This window comes from Pteronotus mesoamericanus, unplaced genomic scaffold (genome assembly GCF_021234165.1).
Source record: "Pteronotus mesoamericanus isolate MK-2021 breed Mesoamerican mustached bat unplaced genomic scaffold, CSHL_Meso_final contig_105, whole genome shotgun sequence".
Classification (NCBI taxonomy): Eukaryota; Metazoa; Chordata; class Mammalia; order Chiroptera; family Mormoopidae; genus Pteronotus; species Pteronotus mesoamericanus.
In genome coordinates, this window is record NW_026555006.1 from 84,563 (window position 1) to 100,929 (window position 16,367).

At 41.3% G+C, this 16,367-nt stretch overlaps 1 protein-coding gene across 1 annotated transcript in view; it reads left to right on the top strand.

The window, feature by feature from the left end:
- Nucleotides 1–423: 423 nt before the first annotated feature.
- The window catches only part of LOC129069988 (cytochrome P450 4X1), a 28,748-nt gene continuing 12,804 nt past the window's right edge, over nt 424–16,367 (top strand). Inside the window, exons 1-6 of the mRNA XM_054572805.1 lie at nt 424–809; nt 5,895–6,036; nt 7,200–7,244; nt 8,607–8,734; nt 10,486–10,613; nt 10,697–10,851. Of these exons, the coding sequence (XP_054428780.1) occupies nt 633–809; nt 5,895–6,036; nt 7,200–7,244; nt 8,607–8,734; nt 10,486–10,613; nt 10,697–10,851 (775 nt within the window). The 5' untranslated portion in view covers nt 424–632. The remainder of the gene's footprint in view (nt 810–5,894; nt 6,037–7,199; nt 7,245–8,606; nt 8,735–10,485; nt 10,614–10,696; nt 10,852–16,367) is intronic.

Below are 16,367 nucleotides of genomic sequence, written 5' to 3' on the forward strand. Positions count from 1 at the left end.
AATCAGGGTTCAGGGTCCTCTGTTGGCAGCTTGAAATAGGGCATGTGGACATCCGCAAACCCTGGAAATCAGAGGAAGCGCCCGTTGTAAAGCTTTCACGAGCGCACCACTGGACAGGCCACACTTGTACAAATATCACGAGCATTCACGCCCACCACCAGCCCACAGAACCCTGTGGGTTTTCATAAAATTTCAGAACAGGAAAGAAGGTCTTTTGGCAGAGCAAATTAATTTTATTTGCGCAGCAGTTTTGCATAGCGTTTATTGTGTGAAGAAAACGGATGACCTCAACCTTGGCATTATTTCAAAACCTAAATTCAAATCTGCCTTGATTGAAAACTGTCCCGTTTGAAATGTGTCACTCCAGCAGGGTATAAGAAGTCGCCCTGGATCGAGGTTTGCATCAGTTGATAAAGACTTAGAAATCCGGGAACTTGAGCCTGCCTCCTCTGGCCAGGCCTGAGCTGCTGCCCCCACCGCTCTCCCTCCTGCCTGGGGACGGGGCGGGGGGGAACTTCCCGGAGGGCAGAGAGACGCAGTGGGCTGGGTGACCCTCCCCAAGCGCCGGGCTTCAGAAAGATCACCCTCTCCCGGGATCCCGGGAGACTGCCCGCAGCCGGCAGCGCCCAGTGATGGAGTCTCCATGGCTGGAGACGCGCTGGGAGAGGCCCTTTTACCTGGCGTTCGTGTTCTTCCTGACCCTGGGGCTGCTGAAGACCATCAAGCTCTACCTGCGGAGGCAGCAGCTGCGGCGAGATCTGCGCGCCTTCCCCGGGCCAACCCCGCACTGGTTCACCGGGAACCAGGAGGTAGACGAAAGGGAGGGGCGGAGGACGGGGCTGGAAACCCGGCGGGCAGCGGGGCGGCTGCGAGCACCCTCCCTTTCTCCACCTTTCCATCCAGCACAGACATCTGTGGCCCAGCCTGAGGCTCTCCGCGTCTTTTCACTGTTGTAAACGTGCTCCCTCAAGGCCCTGCAGGGAAAGGGACACACCCTGGAGCCGCAGGACAGGAAGCTTTGGTGGCTGGGAGCGGGTGTTTCAGAAGACCGAATCCGGAGAACGAAAGCGCGCTGTAACTCTGGTCTGCCTGCGCTTCACCCATCTCTCTCATTTATGTACCGCATTTAAAAAGACTTCCACACTTGTAATTTTTTTTTACAGTATCATCCTAAATAATATTTATTAATTGCAGAAAATGTGAAAAATTGGATTCAGTAGTTACCAACCTTAGTCGATTCCAACTAGAGAAAAAGAACGTTCTTTTGCTGAGATTCTTGTCAATTAGGGAACAGCCCCAGCCAATCACTCAAAAAATATTGACTGATTTAAATTTGTACGGTAGAGGAAGGCTGGTACCTTTTAGTCTACTCTGTTCTCTAAATCCACTCCCACCCCTGGTTCCATGTGTTATTAAAAACATAAAGTACTAATTCTTCTAAATGCATTATTTTCAACAATCATGTAAAAAACAAAAAGTGAGTTACAAACCACTCGTACAACAACACTAGCTTTTATAATTGCCCACGCATTTACCTTTATTGAGATCTTTATGTCTTCCTATGGCTTTGGATTATTTACCAGTGTCCTTTCATTTCTCCTTTGAGCATTTCTTACAGGGCAGGTTTAGTGGTAATAAACTCCCTCAGCTTTTGTCTGTCTGGGAATGTCTTAATCTTCCCCTGAATTTGGAAGGGCAGTTTTGCTGAATATAGGACTGTGGTTAACAGTTGTTGTTGTTTATATGTGTGTGTGTGTGTGTGTGTGTGCACGCACTTGCACTTTGAATATATCGGCCCCCTGTTTTCTGTTCTTCAAAGTTTCTGATGGAAAATATCCTCTATTCTTTTTGAGAATCCTTTGTACATAAAGGTGCCTTCTCTCTTGCTGCTTTCAACGTTCCCTTTTTATATTTAATTTTTTTTTACTTAAAACCTTTTATTTTGAAATATGGATCAGTTAAATTTCAGTAGAACTAATAACTCCTAGACTATCAGATGTGTGTTTCATCCTGACGCTTATCTCCATTTTGTTTAGCTCTTTTTCTGGAATGTTGACCTCTTTCCCATTGGGGCACTGCTGTTGTTGTTTTACTATATTTTATTGATTGTGTTATTACAGTTGTCTCCTGACTTTTCCCCCTTTGCCTCCTTCCACCCAGCACTGCCCTTTCCCTCAGGCAATAATACCCCACTCTTGTTCATGATCACCGGTCATGCGTGTTAAGTTCTTTAGCTACTCCATTTCCTATACTGTACTTTACGTCTCCGTGGCTACTCTGTAACTACCTATTTGTACTTCTGAATCCACTCACCTTTTCACCAATTCCCCGACACCATCCCTCCCATCTCTTTATCTTTAACCTTTGGCATTTTAATTATGATATGTCTTAGGATGAGCCTCTTTGTGTCCATATTGTTTCGGATTCTCTGTGCTTCCTGGACTTGCATGTCTATTTCCCTCACCAAATTAGGGACCTTTTCTTTCATTATTTTTTCAAATAGATTTCCAATTTCTTGCTCTTTCTATTCTCTTTCTGGCACACCTATGAAGCGAATGTTGAATTGCTTAAAGCTATCCCACAGGCTGCTTCCACTGTCCTTTTTTTTTTTTTTTTTTTTTGATGCTTTTTTCATCTTGTTGTTCTGATTGGTTGATTTCTGCTTCCTTATGTTCCAAAATATTGATTTGATTCTCAGCTTCATCCACTGTACTGTTATTTCCCTGTAAATTGTTCATTTCAGTGAGTGTATCCTTTGTTTCTGACGGGATCGTTTTTATGCTGTTGAGGTCCTCACTAAGTTACTTGAGCATCATTATAACCAGTGTTTTGGGCTCTGCACCTGATGGATTGCTTATCTCCATTTTGTTTAGTTCTTTTTCTGGAGTTTGGATCTGTTCTTTCACTTGGGCCATATGTCTTTGTCTGCTCATTTTGGCAGTCTCTCTGTGCTTGTTTCTATGTATTAGGTAGAACTGCTATGATTCCATGTCTTGGTAACGTGGCTTAATGTAGTAGGTGTGCTGTTGGGTCTAGTGGCACAGCCTCCCCTATCACCCCAGCTGGGTACTCGAGGTAAACCCTTAGTGTGGGCAGAGTACACCCTCTTCTTGTAGTTGAGACTTGGTTGCTGTTGGCAGATCAATGGGAGGGATTTACTCAGTCCAACTATCTACAATTGGCTGTGACCACTTACCACCAACCTCCAACCTCTGTGGAGGATCAGGGGCAGAGTGGTAGTGCTCTACCGTGGTCTGTAGCTGTCCACTGGGTGTGCTGGCCCTGGGATTTCCTGGGTGGTGCAGGTCAACATCTGCCCCCACCTGTATTTTGCACAGAGCCATCCTGCCTGAGCTATAAAGCAATCTGAGATGGCTACTACTTGTGCTGGGCTTGGAAATTTCCTGGCAAAGCCAAGCTGTGACTCTAGGCTGCTAGTTCAGGGTCTGGGGCTCAGTGAGGCCAGCTGCTGCTTGTTTGAGAGGATTTAGGAAGTTGTGAAGCACGATCCAAGACAATCCATTCCTGCAGAAAAGCAGCTTGGGTGGGCACTGTTGGGGGAGGGCCCAGAAACGGAACAATGTCCATTGCTCATCTTGATGCCAGATACCTCAGCCTTCCCCTGCATAGCACTGGTGCCCCTTATGTGTTATCGCCCCTCCTATCAGTCTGGATGGATGCACTGTATTTTGCCATGTATAATGTGCACTCTTTTGCCCACATTTTTGAGGGGAAAATAAAGTTGTGCATTATACTTAGGTAGTACTGATTCTGTATCTATATATATGTTTTAATTCTTTTTTCATGCTTATGTGTTAAAAGTGAAACTCTAGAAAGCAATTACCATATCCATATGCCAAATAAGACCCAGGAATATGCTCATGGGTTTTGTGTTTATATATAGATAAATAAAAATATGAATTAAAATGTTAAAAGAAAATATTTTTTTCCTGAAAGTTTGGGTCAAAAACATGGGAGCACATTATATAGGGGGGTATATTATTATACACGGCAAAGTACGGTAGTTTCTTTAATTATGTAGTTGTCAGACTCCACTCAACTCGATTTCTGATGGTTCCGAACGATGGTTGTTCTATATTTTAGTTGTAATTTTGTTGTGGTTGCGTGAAGAGGTGAGTCATATCTGCCTATGCCGCCTTCTGGACTGAAAGTGTCCTTTTGTCTTTGGCTTTCAAAAGTTTGATTATGATGTGTCACATGGTAAGTCTCTTTGAGTTCATCTTATTTGGAGTTTTTTAGTTTTGTATATGAGTTTTTTCGTTTTAATCCTCACCCCAGGATATGTTTCTTGATTTTTTTTTTTTAAGAGAAAAAAGTAGGGAGAGAGAGAAACATGATGTGAGAGATAAACCTCTCTTGGTTGCTTCCTATACGTGCCCTGCTGGGAATTGAACCTGCAACCTACATATGCGCCCTGGCTAAGGATCGAAACCACAACCTTCTGGTGTATGAGACAATGCTCCAACCACCTGGGCCACTGCCCAGGGCAAGTTTGTTTTTGTTACTATAATACAAAAACAGTTATTGGCTTCTTGCTTTCACAGCACCGAGTGTCATATTCCTGGGCATCAGGAGGGCCTAGATGGCAATAGCAAGAGCTTATATCCAGGAAAAGCAGTAGCATATGTTAGATACATTCCTTACGTTATGCCTGCACAGAGCTGACACACAGTTATCAAAACTGGAGTGAGAAGATAGAGTAGATGCCTCAAGCCACAGGAAATCCTGTATTTCTTCTTAGACAGTAATTTGGATGTCTTCCCTTTTGAAACCTTTCTCTAATGTGGACTGGGTCAAATGTGATGAGTCTTTTTTCACACCAGAGTGAGTCATTTAGGCTGACATCAATATAGATAAGAATCACTGGCTAATTGAAATGTTTTCAGTTTTCAGCAGTGAAGAGAGTTCAGGGTTTTTTGTTTTTGTTTGTATTTAGAGATGGGGGCAGGGGGGAAAGGAAGGAGAAGAGAGGTAGGAAAACATGGATATGACCTGGAGCTGAACTTGCAACATGGGCATGTGATCTGACGAGTCAGACAGGCGACCTTTCTCTTTGAGGGATGACACGCACCAACTGAGGCATGCCAGCGAGGGCTGTGATGCGGTTATTTTAAACTGTCTTCTTTCCTATCTTCCTGCTGGTCAGCAGGGTGGAATGGTCATGGTGTGGCAGTTTACTTACTGTGAGAGGTGATGCCTGAGTGAGGGCTGTGCAGGGGCAGGTGGAGCAGTGTTTGGGAAGAGATGGTAGTAGCTGCGAGTCCTCCACTTGGGTTTGCTTCAGGTTTCACACCCCTGTATAAATGAACCTTCTGCTGTTATACAGCACAAGAATTGGATTTTCTTTGTAGATGGAGTTGGCATGTTTTTGGAGAGAAGCATTTACTATCAAGTCATTAGAAAAAATCACTCATCAGTAATTAGTGAGAGGAAAGGGAGAATGGTGAGCAGGATGCTGGGTCATGTTCAACCGCTAATAGTTACCTTTCCACATAGGAGAACAATCTTTTTCAGCCCAGACGCCACTCCTAATCCAAGTGTGTGGCCTTGGCAGGTGAGGCAGGGCATGCGACTTGGCTCCCTTCACCCTCTCAGTTGGGAAAAACAGATCACAGTGGACGTCATTTGACCGTGACTTGGTCTGGGGATACAACATACATTTATATCCGAAAGATAAGTAAACTATCCTTGTTTAAAATTCACACCCCAAGCTTAGAAATCCCAAGGAAAGCATATTCACCCACTTTCAGAAAAAGGGTCAGGGCCCCCTTCCTGGTGACCTTATCCAGACCCTGAACTCAGCTCCGGTCTGTACAAGGGGATGAGTCTCGACTGGCTGGCATCTCTAATTTCCATCGCTTTTCTCATTGCAGTTACTTCAGAGAGATAAATTGGAGGAACTTGAGGAGGTTTTCAAAAAATACCAGTGTGCCTTTCCCATCTGGATTGGGCCCTTTGAAGCATTTTTCTATATCTGTGACCCGGAATATGCAAAGATATTTCTGAGCAGAACAGGTAAGAAAAGGAATGAATCTCAGGAACCTCATCTTCCTAGGACTGACATGCACAACCCCCAGGCAGGATTCTGAAGGAATTCTGCAGCAAAGATTAGTACTGGGCCTTAGGAGACACTGGAGTAATTGTGGAGAGGCTTCCCATCAATCCTGAAGGAGATTCCCACATCCCCCAGTCCCTGTCTAGTTCAGACCTCCATGGGCCCTTTTAGGTCTCTGTAGCTTAAAGCCCAGCTGACACCACACAATCACCAGGGGCTTTCTTTCCTGAACCATTTGGTTTGGTACTTCAGTGTCAGCCGCTCTCCCCACCCCCATCCCCTTTCTTGTGTGGGAGTCTTCAGGTAGCTCTGCCTCTGCTCGTTCAGAATGTACACCTCAAGGCCAGATCATTACTTTGCTCAGACTAACTTCTTCAGTGTGGTCCAAATTTTGTTTTTGAGTTTTTGACATATTTCTCAACTGTGTTCCCCTTTAGGTCTAGGTCCTCTGACTCTCTCATCCAATTTGTTTTCAAGGTTTCAATGGTACATTATCTCATAGCACAAAATTAAAACGTCCAGTCTTTGTTCCATCAGCTTTGTAAATTAGGGTCTGATACTCAAACCTTTCTTCCTTGTGCCATTGTCTCCATTACTCTTCACAAAACCTAATGAAAGAAAGCAGCCTTTCCCATGTTTCCTATTTCCCCATTCTCTCAGATTGGTCTTATGTTCACCTCCTAAAAGACAAGAGCTATAAAACTCCTCTACGTTAGAGTTCACGAGAACCCCAATAGGCATTTGTACCTTGCTTTCTAGTGTTTCCCCAACCCCTGTTGTAATAGGTAATTTGCTTTCCAAAAAACATATGATGGGTTTTCCCAACTCCTATTCTGGAAACTGTAACCTGTGAGTAATATCTGTGTCTGAGGTGTAAAGTGTAAACGAGGAAAGAATCTGGGTTTGTGTACCTGTCTGCCTCGTATGCCTGTTCTCTGATTCCTGAACCAAGGTTTTTACCATCTGCCTCAACCCCTAAACCTGCCAAGGGCTGCAGGGAGTAATCCCTGGGCTCCCTCTTGCTGCCTGTTTGTGGTTAATGTAGGAAAATGAAGAGAAACTTCACCAACTTGGATAAATTCCCTCTAATGCTGTTGTTTGTTTCCTCTGTTTGACTCTGCAGATCCCAAGTCTAAGTACCTGTACAAGTTCTTGATTCCACTAATTGGTATGTACGTTTAAGTGAGAGGGATGACCCACTCTCTTTCTCGAAGACCCCTTTCTACAGTAGATTATTCCAAAGAAACTCACTTCAGATTTCAAAAGCATTAAGAATGTGGTAGATCTACACTACAGGTTATCTAGGGGGCAGGTCAAGAGAGAGTGCTGCAGTCAACAAAGCACAACTTCCTAGGAACCCTCCTTGTCCACTTCTGTCCCTTAAATCTCATTCTGAAGGCAGCATGTGTGTGTATCTGTCCCATTTCTGTCTTTAAAATCTCAGCGTCACTGTCCATATTCTTTTTGTTATCCTTCCTCCTCTCTTGTATTCTTATCTCCTTCCCTTCCTTTGTGGAGTTACCGATTTCTGCATGCAAACCAGTAAAATTTTTCTCGAAAGTACAGTTTGCAAATATTCCCTGAGCAGATAAATTAAGACTTTTAGTCATCTATTTGGTATTTATGTTAGACAAGAAAAGAATTAAATGCAAGTGTATGGCTTTTGGCGTTACAGTTACTTGGATTTGAATCCTCCCCTACCCTTTCCACTGACTAGTGGAGTTGGGAAGTCAATTAATCTCTCTAAGCCTCTGTTTACTCATCTTTGAAATGAGGAAGAGAGTTACATATCCAGACTGTTGCGAGGACTAAGTGAAACACATGTTCATGCCATGCACAGCAAGCCTGGTATGTTCTAAGCCTTAAGTGAATGATGGCCATTATATGTTCATATGCTTTAAGGTTCTTTTAAAGCTAAATCTTTAGTGACCCACTGGTGCAGGAGATTTGAGACATTAGCCTTAATGATCATTTCCAGTTAGTATCATTTATGGGTGTGAAGCGCAACCTAGGGCTCAAGGAGGGGACATCTGGGAACATAATGGACACTCTTGTCTAGTTTCTTGTGAATTTTGTGTTCACTACATAGTTTGGATTGCTCTGGAGTGAAAGAATGAGAATATTTGTTCTGTTTCTACTGTCAGCTAGAGATCAGTCTAGGTGCCTTATAGATATACTTCGATTTAATCTGCACAACAACACAGTGAAGTAGATATTTATCACACTTATTCATTGAGAAAATCAAGCCCCAGGAAGGTTAAGTGACTTGCTCAATAATGATGCAGCTAGAAACTAATGATTTCAGGATGAGCACTCTCCTAAGGCTTCATAAAGTGGATGTTTTCTGATAATTCTAAATACATTCATCCCAGATGTAAGCATCGAAACTGACCTCAATCTTAATATATGAGCACTACTTTGATACTGCATCATGTCATGACTGCAACATGGTCCCTCCGTGGTGTGTGTTCCTCACATCCCCTTCACCATCCCTGCTAATGAAATGCTTTTGTGCCTCTTACTTCTCAAGGAGAAGGACTACTGAATCTACATGGACCCAAGTGGTTCCAGCACAGACGCATACTAACTCCTGTATTTAATTTTAATATGCTGAAGTCTTACGTCAAGGTGATGGCCCAGTGTGTGAATGTAATGCTGGTAAGTGAAGGGATAAAAGTGCTCTAATGTGTTGCAAAAGACTTCGAACGAGGATTACTGGGTAGTGAAAGTCAAAGGGGGATGAGTTCTAGAAATCAATCAATGTACAAGTACCCTCTGGAAACGGTTTGTATATACGCCTTTGCTATGGTTTTTGGGTGATAAGAAAAGAAGATCCAGTTGTCTGTCTTAGATATATTTTGGGATCCTATGGCAATAAATCAAAGTAATAAGATTCAAATGGTAAATGCTGTGGGTGACACGTAAGGAAAACTGGAATAGCTATAACAGCTTCAGATTCAGAGGACACTCAGATTTATCATGAAACAGGAGGTGGATTTGAATACGTGAATAACATGGATGAGGGAATTTAGGCAGAGTGAGTTAGCATGAACAAAGATTTAGTGGTCGGAATGAACTTGCCTGATTGCCATCAATGGCCAGGCAAATGATAAGTGTCTACATTACAGTCATAGATATGGGTTTCCTCCTGTAGGCAACAGAGGATCATTAGGTACTGATCAGCACTCTTCCAAGGGGACAGCAGGCAGTTGCAGAAGGATGTTCCTACCCGTACTCCCTGATGTACACATGAGTTCTATTCCAAACCTCCCCTTGCACAAGATAAAATTTTACATTGTACCTGTTTAAAAATCATACAAGCAATTCACTAATACAGTTTTATCATTAATGTTTCCAACACCGCAAACAAAGCCAAAGTTTCCCCCCTTCATCTGAAACCTATCCCTTCCCATGAGACCTCCTGATTGGCTGGGTTCTCAGCCTTGCTCCCAGGGACGAATTTAACCTCCAGTCTGCTGGGACAGTGGTGAAAGTGAGTACCAGTGTGAGTTGTCCAGGCAGAGAGCCTGAAGTGCAGGTTAGAGTGGGAGAGGGCATGCTCTTCCGAATCCGGTGCTGTGCCCCATAGGCACAATTGCGTATCAGCCAGTGGTGGTATTTGGTATTTGAGTTTACCACCATTTCAACAAACCATTCCTGTCTCCCTCACCTCTAGGTCCTGCATTTCCCTGAGGTTCTTCTCACAGCTCTTCCCTCTGCTGCATTGTGCCAAAGTGCCTCCCGCTTTGAGCCTCCCCTTTGCTCTCATTTCTTCTAAATTCACTTTTGGACCCAGTAAAACTTACATAATTCAGGGTGAAAGCAATTGACGAACAGTTGACACTTAGGTAACAGCTTGAAAACCATCTCTTTGTCATGGCCTCTGAATCCTTAGGATGTAGCTATAGGCAGAGGTGCTCAAATGTCAGTTGATCTGAACTTATGCATTTAGATTTATTTGCATTTTTGCTCTTAATGTTCCAAGCTTATTTTAAGTGTGTTTATGGTGGTTGAGAGTAGTGATGGGGTGGTGTGTCTAACAGTTTAGGGACTAGAGATGGAGAAAGCCCTGAGGAGCCCCCTTGTAATTATGGGTCTTTTGTCAGAGAGCATCTGTTTTACTGGAACTCTGATCTGTTTTAAAGCACGATTATGGTACTACTTGACAGGGCAACGATACTGAATTCAGCCGTTTACTGGATACCTAGTTTGCTCCATGCTCTTGCTTACTCAGCGGGGTGCATGGTGTCCCTGTTCTAACTCCAAGTAAACAGCTTTTTGCCTGTATGAATTTTGGCTCCTGCTAGGTCAGAGTTGTCTCTATTACATCTTAAGGGCAGGGTCAGGGAGACACCTTCAGATAAAGGCACTTTGATGGTGATGTTGTTCATCTTGACTTCCTATATCAGGGTAAATGGGAGAAGATGTGCGGCACTAGCGATACGCTTGTGGAGATCTTTGAGGACATCGTTTTGATGTCTATGGACATACTCATGAAATGTACCTTCAGCCGGGAGACCAACTGCCAGATAAACAGGTCAGTAATAGGAGGGCAGAAAAGACATTTGTTTGCTATTATCTAAGTCACATATTGACATATTATCTCCACTTTCTCTCTAGCTCCCATGATGATTATGTAAGGGCAATTTCTGAAGCCAGCCAAATCATCTTTAAACGCATGTCCAATTTCTTATATCAAAATGATGTGATTTTCAAATTCACTCCCGCTCACCACCGCTTACAGAAGATAGCCAACATTCTACATCAGTACACAGGTATTTCTGGAGTTTGGGCTGCCTGAATACAACCACTGTCAGAACTGTTTTGTGTCTGTGTAGAGGAGTAGGCCTCAGTGTGGAAAAAGAAAGCGTTCTTGTTTTTAATGGAGCTTTTATATGGACACTGCTCCAGTGAAATGCAAGTCCTTTAGAAGAGCTTGCTACATCCATCGTTGTCATCTTATAAGTTTTCTACATATTATGTATACTTTTTGCATTATTTTTATTAATACAAATATAACTATTGGGCACTTAACTAGTTCAAAGCATAAAAGACATTTGGCTTTTCACACCATGACTGCAGTAGAAATGACTTGTGAAAAATATTCACACAACATAGGAATGATGCGGGGAGAGAGTAAACGTGACCATACATTCCAAAGAAGGAAATGAGTTTTCCAACGGGTATGAAGTTCAAGTTATGGAAGATGAGTAAGTTCAGAGAACTGTTCTACACATAGTGCCCATAGTTAACAAAAGTGTATTGTACACTTAAAAATGTGTTAAGTGGGTACATCTCAGGGTAAACATTCTTACCAGAATAAAAAAATTTTAAAAAGTTAAAAAAAAGAATAGTTCAAAAATAGTTTTAACAAAACCTAGACATAAAAGTGAAAGAGGTTTAGCTTTCTAAGCAATTCAGCTTTACTTTAATGAACACCGTAATAGAGAATGTTTATCAAGCAGTTAATTCACCCATTTTTAGCTCCACCACTTACTAGCAGGATGACTTTGGGCTAGCTACTTACTGCTTTTCTCATAGTTTCATCTGTAAAATGAGGGTAGAAAAATGATCTAGCGCATAGGTTTGTGGTCATGATTAAATATGTTAATATATTTAAAGTCCCTCAGGCAGCCCCTAAAACCAAATAAATGCAACTATAGTATATATTTGCCCCTGGGAAATTTGCAAGGCACACCCTTTATCAGATGATTCACTGGCAAAAATCTTCTTGCATTCATCAGGTTATCTTTTTGCTTTATTCATGGTGTATTTTGCTGTGCAAAAACTTTTTTGTTTGATAAAGTCCTGTTTGTTTATTTTTTATTTTGTTTCTTTTGCCTAAAATAATCAGAAAAAATATTCCTAAAAGCAATGTCAGAGAATTTACTGCCTATGTTTTACTCTAGGAGTTTTATGGTTTCAGGTCTTACACTTAAGTCTCTAATCCATTTCGAGAAGGTAGTCTAGTTTCATTTTTTTGCATGTGTTTGTCCATTTTTCCCAAAACCATTCATTGAATAAACTGTCTTTACCTCATTGTATATTTTTGCCTCCTTTCTCATAGGTTACTTGAACACATAGGCATGGGTTTATTTCTGGGCTCTCTATTCTGTTGCATTGATCTATGTGTCCGGTTTCTGGCAGTTATGCTGTTTTGATTATTATTGCCTTGTGGTGTACTTAGGTATCAGAGTGATACCTCCAACTTTGTTCTTTCTCAAAATTTTTGTGACTACTTCAAGACTCTTTTGGTTCCATATACATTTTTGGATTATTTATTTTAGTTTTGTAAAAAAAAAGTCATCGGTATTTTGATGAGGATTCCATTAAATCTATAGATTGCTTTGGGTAGTGTGAACATTTTAACGATATTAATTCTTCCCATCCATGAGTACGGTATGTGTTTCCATTTGTTTGCATCTTCTTCAATTTTATAATTTTCTGAGTTCAGGCATTTTACCTCCTTGGTTATGTTTATTCTTGGGTACTTTATTTTCTTGATTCAGGTTTTTGGGGTTTTTTAAAGATTTTTATTCATTCATTCATTCATTCATTCATTCATTCATTTATTAAATTTATAAATCATGTTTATTCTATTACACTTGTCTCAGTTTTTACCCCTTTACCCCCCTCCACCCACCCCACCCCAAACCCCCCCCCCCACAGTCAATTCCCACTCTGTTCTCTGTGTCCATGGGTCATTCATACATGTTTTTTGTCTAGTCCCTTCCCTTTCTTTCCACCATTGTTCTCTTCCCCATCCCCTTTGGTCACTTTCAGTCTGCTCCATGTTTCCGTGCCTGTGGTTTATTTTGTTCGTTAGTTTATTTCCTTGAATAGAGTCCACTTATAGGTGAGATCATATGGTAATTGTCTTTCATCAACTAGCTTATTTCACTTAGCTTAATGTTCTCCAGTTCCATCCATGTTGTCACAAAAGGTAGGAGTTCCATCTCTCTCTCTTTCTTCTTAAGTGCAGATTGATTTTATTTATTTTTTCAAACATCGAAGTTAATTCTAAAATATTAAAAAATTTAAAACCATTATAAAGTCTCAGCAGTTAAACCAACATGACACCAGCACAGAAATAATGAAGTAGATCGATGAAATATAATGAGTATTCTAGAGAGAAATGTATATATCTATCTAACAATATAGGATTAACTTGATATTTCAAATCAATGGGTTAAATAAGGCTTATTCAACAAATAAGGTGAATGGACCACTATTACTTGAAATAAAACAAATATAGAGCCCTATTTCACACATTATACAAGAAATATTCAGGTGACTTAAAAATCAAAATGTAGACTCTAAGGAGTTTTAGAAGAAAATAGAACTACTATTTTTCATGTCCTGAAGTAAAATATTCAAACCCAGGAGCTATAAAGTAAATATTAACAATATGATTATATTAAACATTTAACTATATGGTAATATATGTATAAAAAAGTTAAAGGACAAGGGATATAATAGAAAAGTATTTGCAACACATCTAAAACATCATTAATAGGTTTTTTTGTTTTTGTTTTTTTGAAAAAAAGTTCTACAAACCTTTAATCAATAAATGGATAAGACTACCAAAAAGTCTTTTAAAGTTTTTTTTTAAATAATAGAAATAGGCAAGAACTATACTAAAACAGGTTTAGTTTCAACAAATAGTAAAGGAACAATTAAAATAACATCATTATCACAATCAGATTAATGAGTATTAAAAATATTGGTTATATCAAGTATTGGTAACTCTGAAAGGAACTGGGTATTCATAGAAACTTTTTATTCATCTTGAAGCAGTTCCTTTAGCATATATTGCAGTGCTGGTTTGGTGGAGGTGTATCCTTTCAGCCTTCTTTTATCTGGGGAAACTCCTTATTTCACCTTCCATTTTAATTGAGAGCCTTGCTGGGTAGAGCAGTCTTAGTTGCAGGCCTTTGTGTTTCAATACTTAGAATATTTCTTGCCATTCCCTTCTAGCTTGCGGTATTTCTGTTAAGTCAGATGCTAACCGTATTGGGGCTCCCTTATATATTATTTCCTCTTTCTCCCTTGCTTCCTTTAGGATTCTCTCTGTTTGTCTTTGATATTTTCCATTTTGATTATGGTGTGTCTTGGAGTGGGCCTCATTAGGTTGCTCTTGAATGGGACCCTCTGTGCTTCTGGGATTTGTGTGGCTTTTTCTCTCCTCCAATTGGGGAAGTTTTCCACCATTATTTTTTCAAACAGGTTCTCTATCCCTTCCTCATCCTCTTCTCCTTCTGATATCCCTATTATATGGGTATTATTACATTTCAGGTTGTCCTGCATTTCCCTAAATGCCTCTTCATTCTTTTTGAGTCTTTTTTCATTTTCTTGCTCCTTCTGGGAGCTTTTTGCTACCTTGTCTTCCAACTCGTTGATTTGGTCCTCAGCTTCATCTAGCCTGCTTTTGATTCCTTCTACTGTGTTCTCGAATTCAGAAGTTGTATTCTTCATTTCCTCTTGAAGAATAGTTTCTATGTCCTTTTTCATGCTGATATAGTTTGCGGTAACTTCCTTGTAGTTTCCCTATAGTTTTTTGTAATTCTCTCTGAGCTCATAGAGCTCATTGAGCTTCCTTAGAACCATTGTTTGGAATTCAATATCTGATAGTTTACTTGCCTCTATTTCATTTAGTTCTCTTTGTGAGGATTCCTCCTTTCCCTTCAAGTGGGGCGTATTTCTTTGTCTTCCCATTATTTGTGAGACTCTTCTCTTTTGCTTCTGCTTCTTAAGTTGATCTGTCTTGATATCCTGACTTTGTGGTGTGAACTTATATGATTGGAGACCTATTTTTTTTTTTTTTTACTTTTTGGATCTACCTCTGATGATGTCAGATGTTGACCCTGTCTGACCTTAGGCAGTCTGTTTGAGACTTCAGGTAATCTATTGTCTGTGGCTGTCTCCTTCAGCTGTTAATCTATTCACTCTGCACTCAGCAGGCTGCCTTAGACAGCTCAGGGCAGGGCAGAGACCCTCCTGGGAGCAGGGCTATTGGATCTTCTCATGATGGTGCATACAGGGGATGAGACCGCACTAGGATCCCACCGGCTACTCTCTCCATTCTCTCCCCAAAGCTTCTGTCCCCAGTCTCTCCTGAAGTGTTGCCAGACCTCTCTGCGTCCCCTTTAGCCTGGGATCTACTGTCTGCGGCTGCCACTCTGCACTCTGCAGGCAGCTTAGACAGCACAGGGCAGGGTGGAGTCTCACCTAGGGGCGGGGCCATTGGGTCCTCTGACACTGCTGCCACATGTGGGATGAGTTAGCACCGAGATCCTGCTGGCTACTCTCTCAGTTCTCTCTCCAAAGCCTCCTTCCCCAGTCTCTCCTCAGACGTCTCTAGCCCACTCTGCCCCCACCTTTGCCGGAAACCAGGGTAAGTGGCTGCAAATAAAAATGTATGCGTTGGCCCTTTAAACAGTTCTTTGCATCTCCAGCCACCTGTCTCTGGCAGAGAGCAACCCTGCCACTTTTCGCAGCTGGCTGTTTTCTGTGCACTTTTTAGGCTCTGATGCTGTGGGCTAGAGATCCCCGCTTTTGGTTTAGAGCCTGCTCTCCTCAGGGGGATCCAACTGGCCATTTCAATGTCGTTCTGGTGCTGCCGCCTGTGGGCACCCCGTCTTCCCTCTTTAGTCTGTACCTCACTCCTTACCAGTGAGATTGCGCTAAATCTGATTCTTCTGTCTCCAAGGTTACAAGGCTCCTCTCGCGCTATTGTTCAGTTGTTTGTTCCAGGTGATTTCTCCACAATTTAGTTGTAATTCCAGGTTGGTCCTGGGAGGAGGTCACCGTGACTTCCGCTCACTCCTCCACCATCTTGATTCCCTGATTCAGTTTTAAATGGGATTGTTTTCTTAATTTCTCCTTCTGATAGTTCATTATTGGTATATAAAAATGCAACCGATTTCTGAATAGTATATTTTTATCCTGTTATTTGACTGAATTTTTTTTATCAGTTCTAAGAGTTTTGAAGGGGTTTTTTTGTTTACTTGTTTTTGGTGGACTGTTTAGGATTTTCCATATATAGTATCATGTCAATTACAAATAATGAGCGTTTTATACTTCTCCATTTCCATTTTGGATGCATTTTATTTCTTTTTTTCTTGTATGATTGCTATAGCTAGGACTTGGACTACTATATTGAATAGAAGTGGTGAAAGTGGACATCCTTGTCGTGTTTGATTTTAGCTTTTCAATGTTGAGTATGCTGTTAGCTGTGGGTTTGACACATGTGGACTTTATTATGTTAAATTATGTTTCCTTTATTCCTACT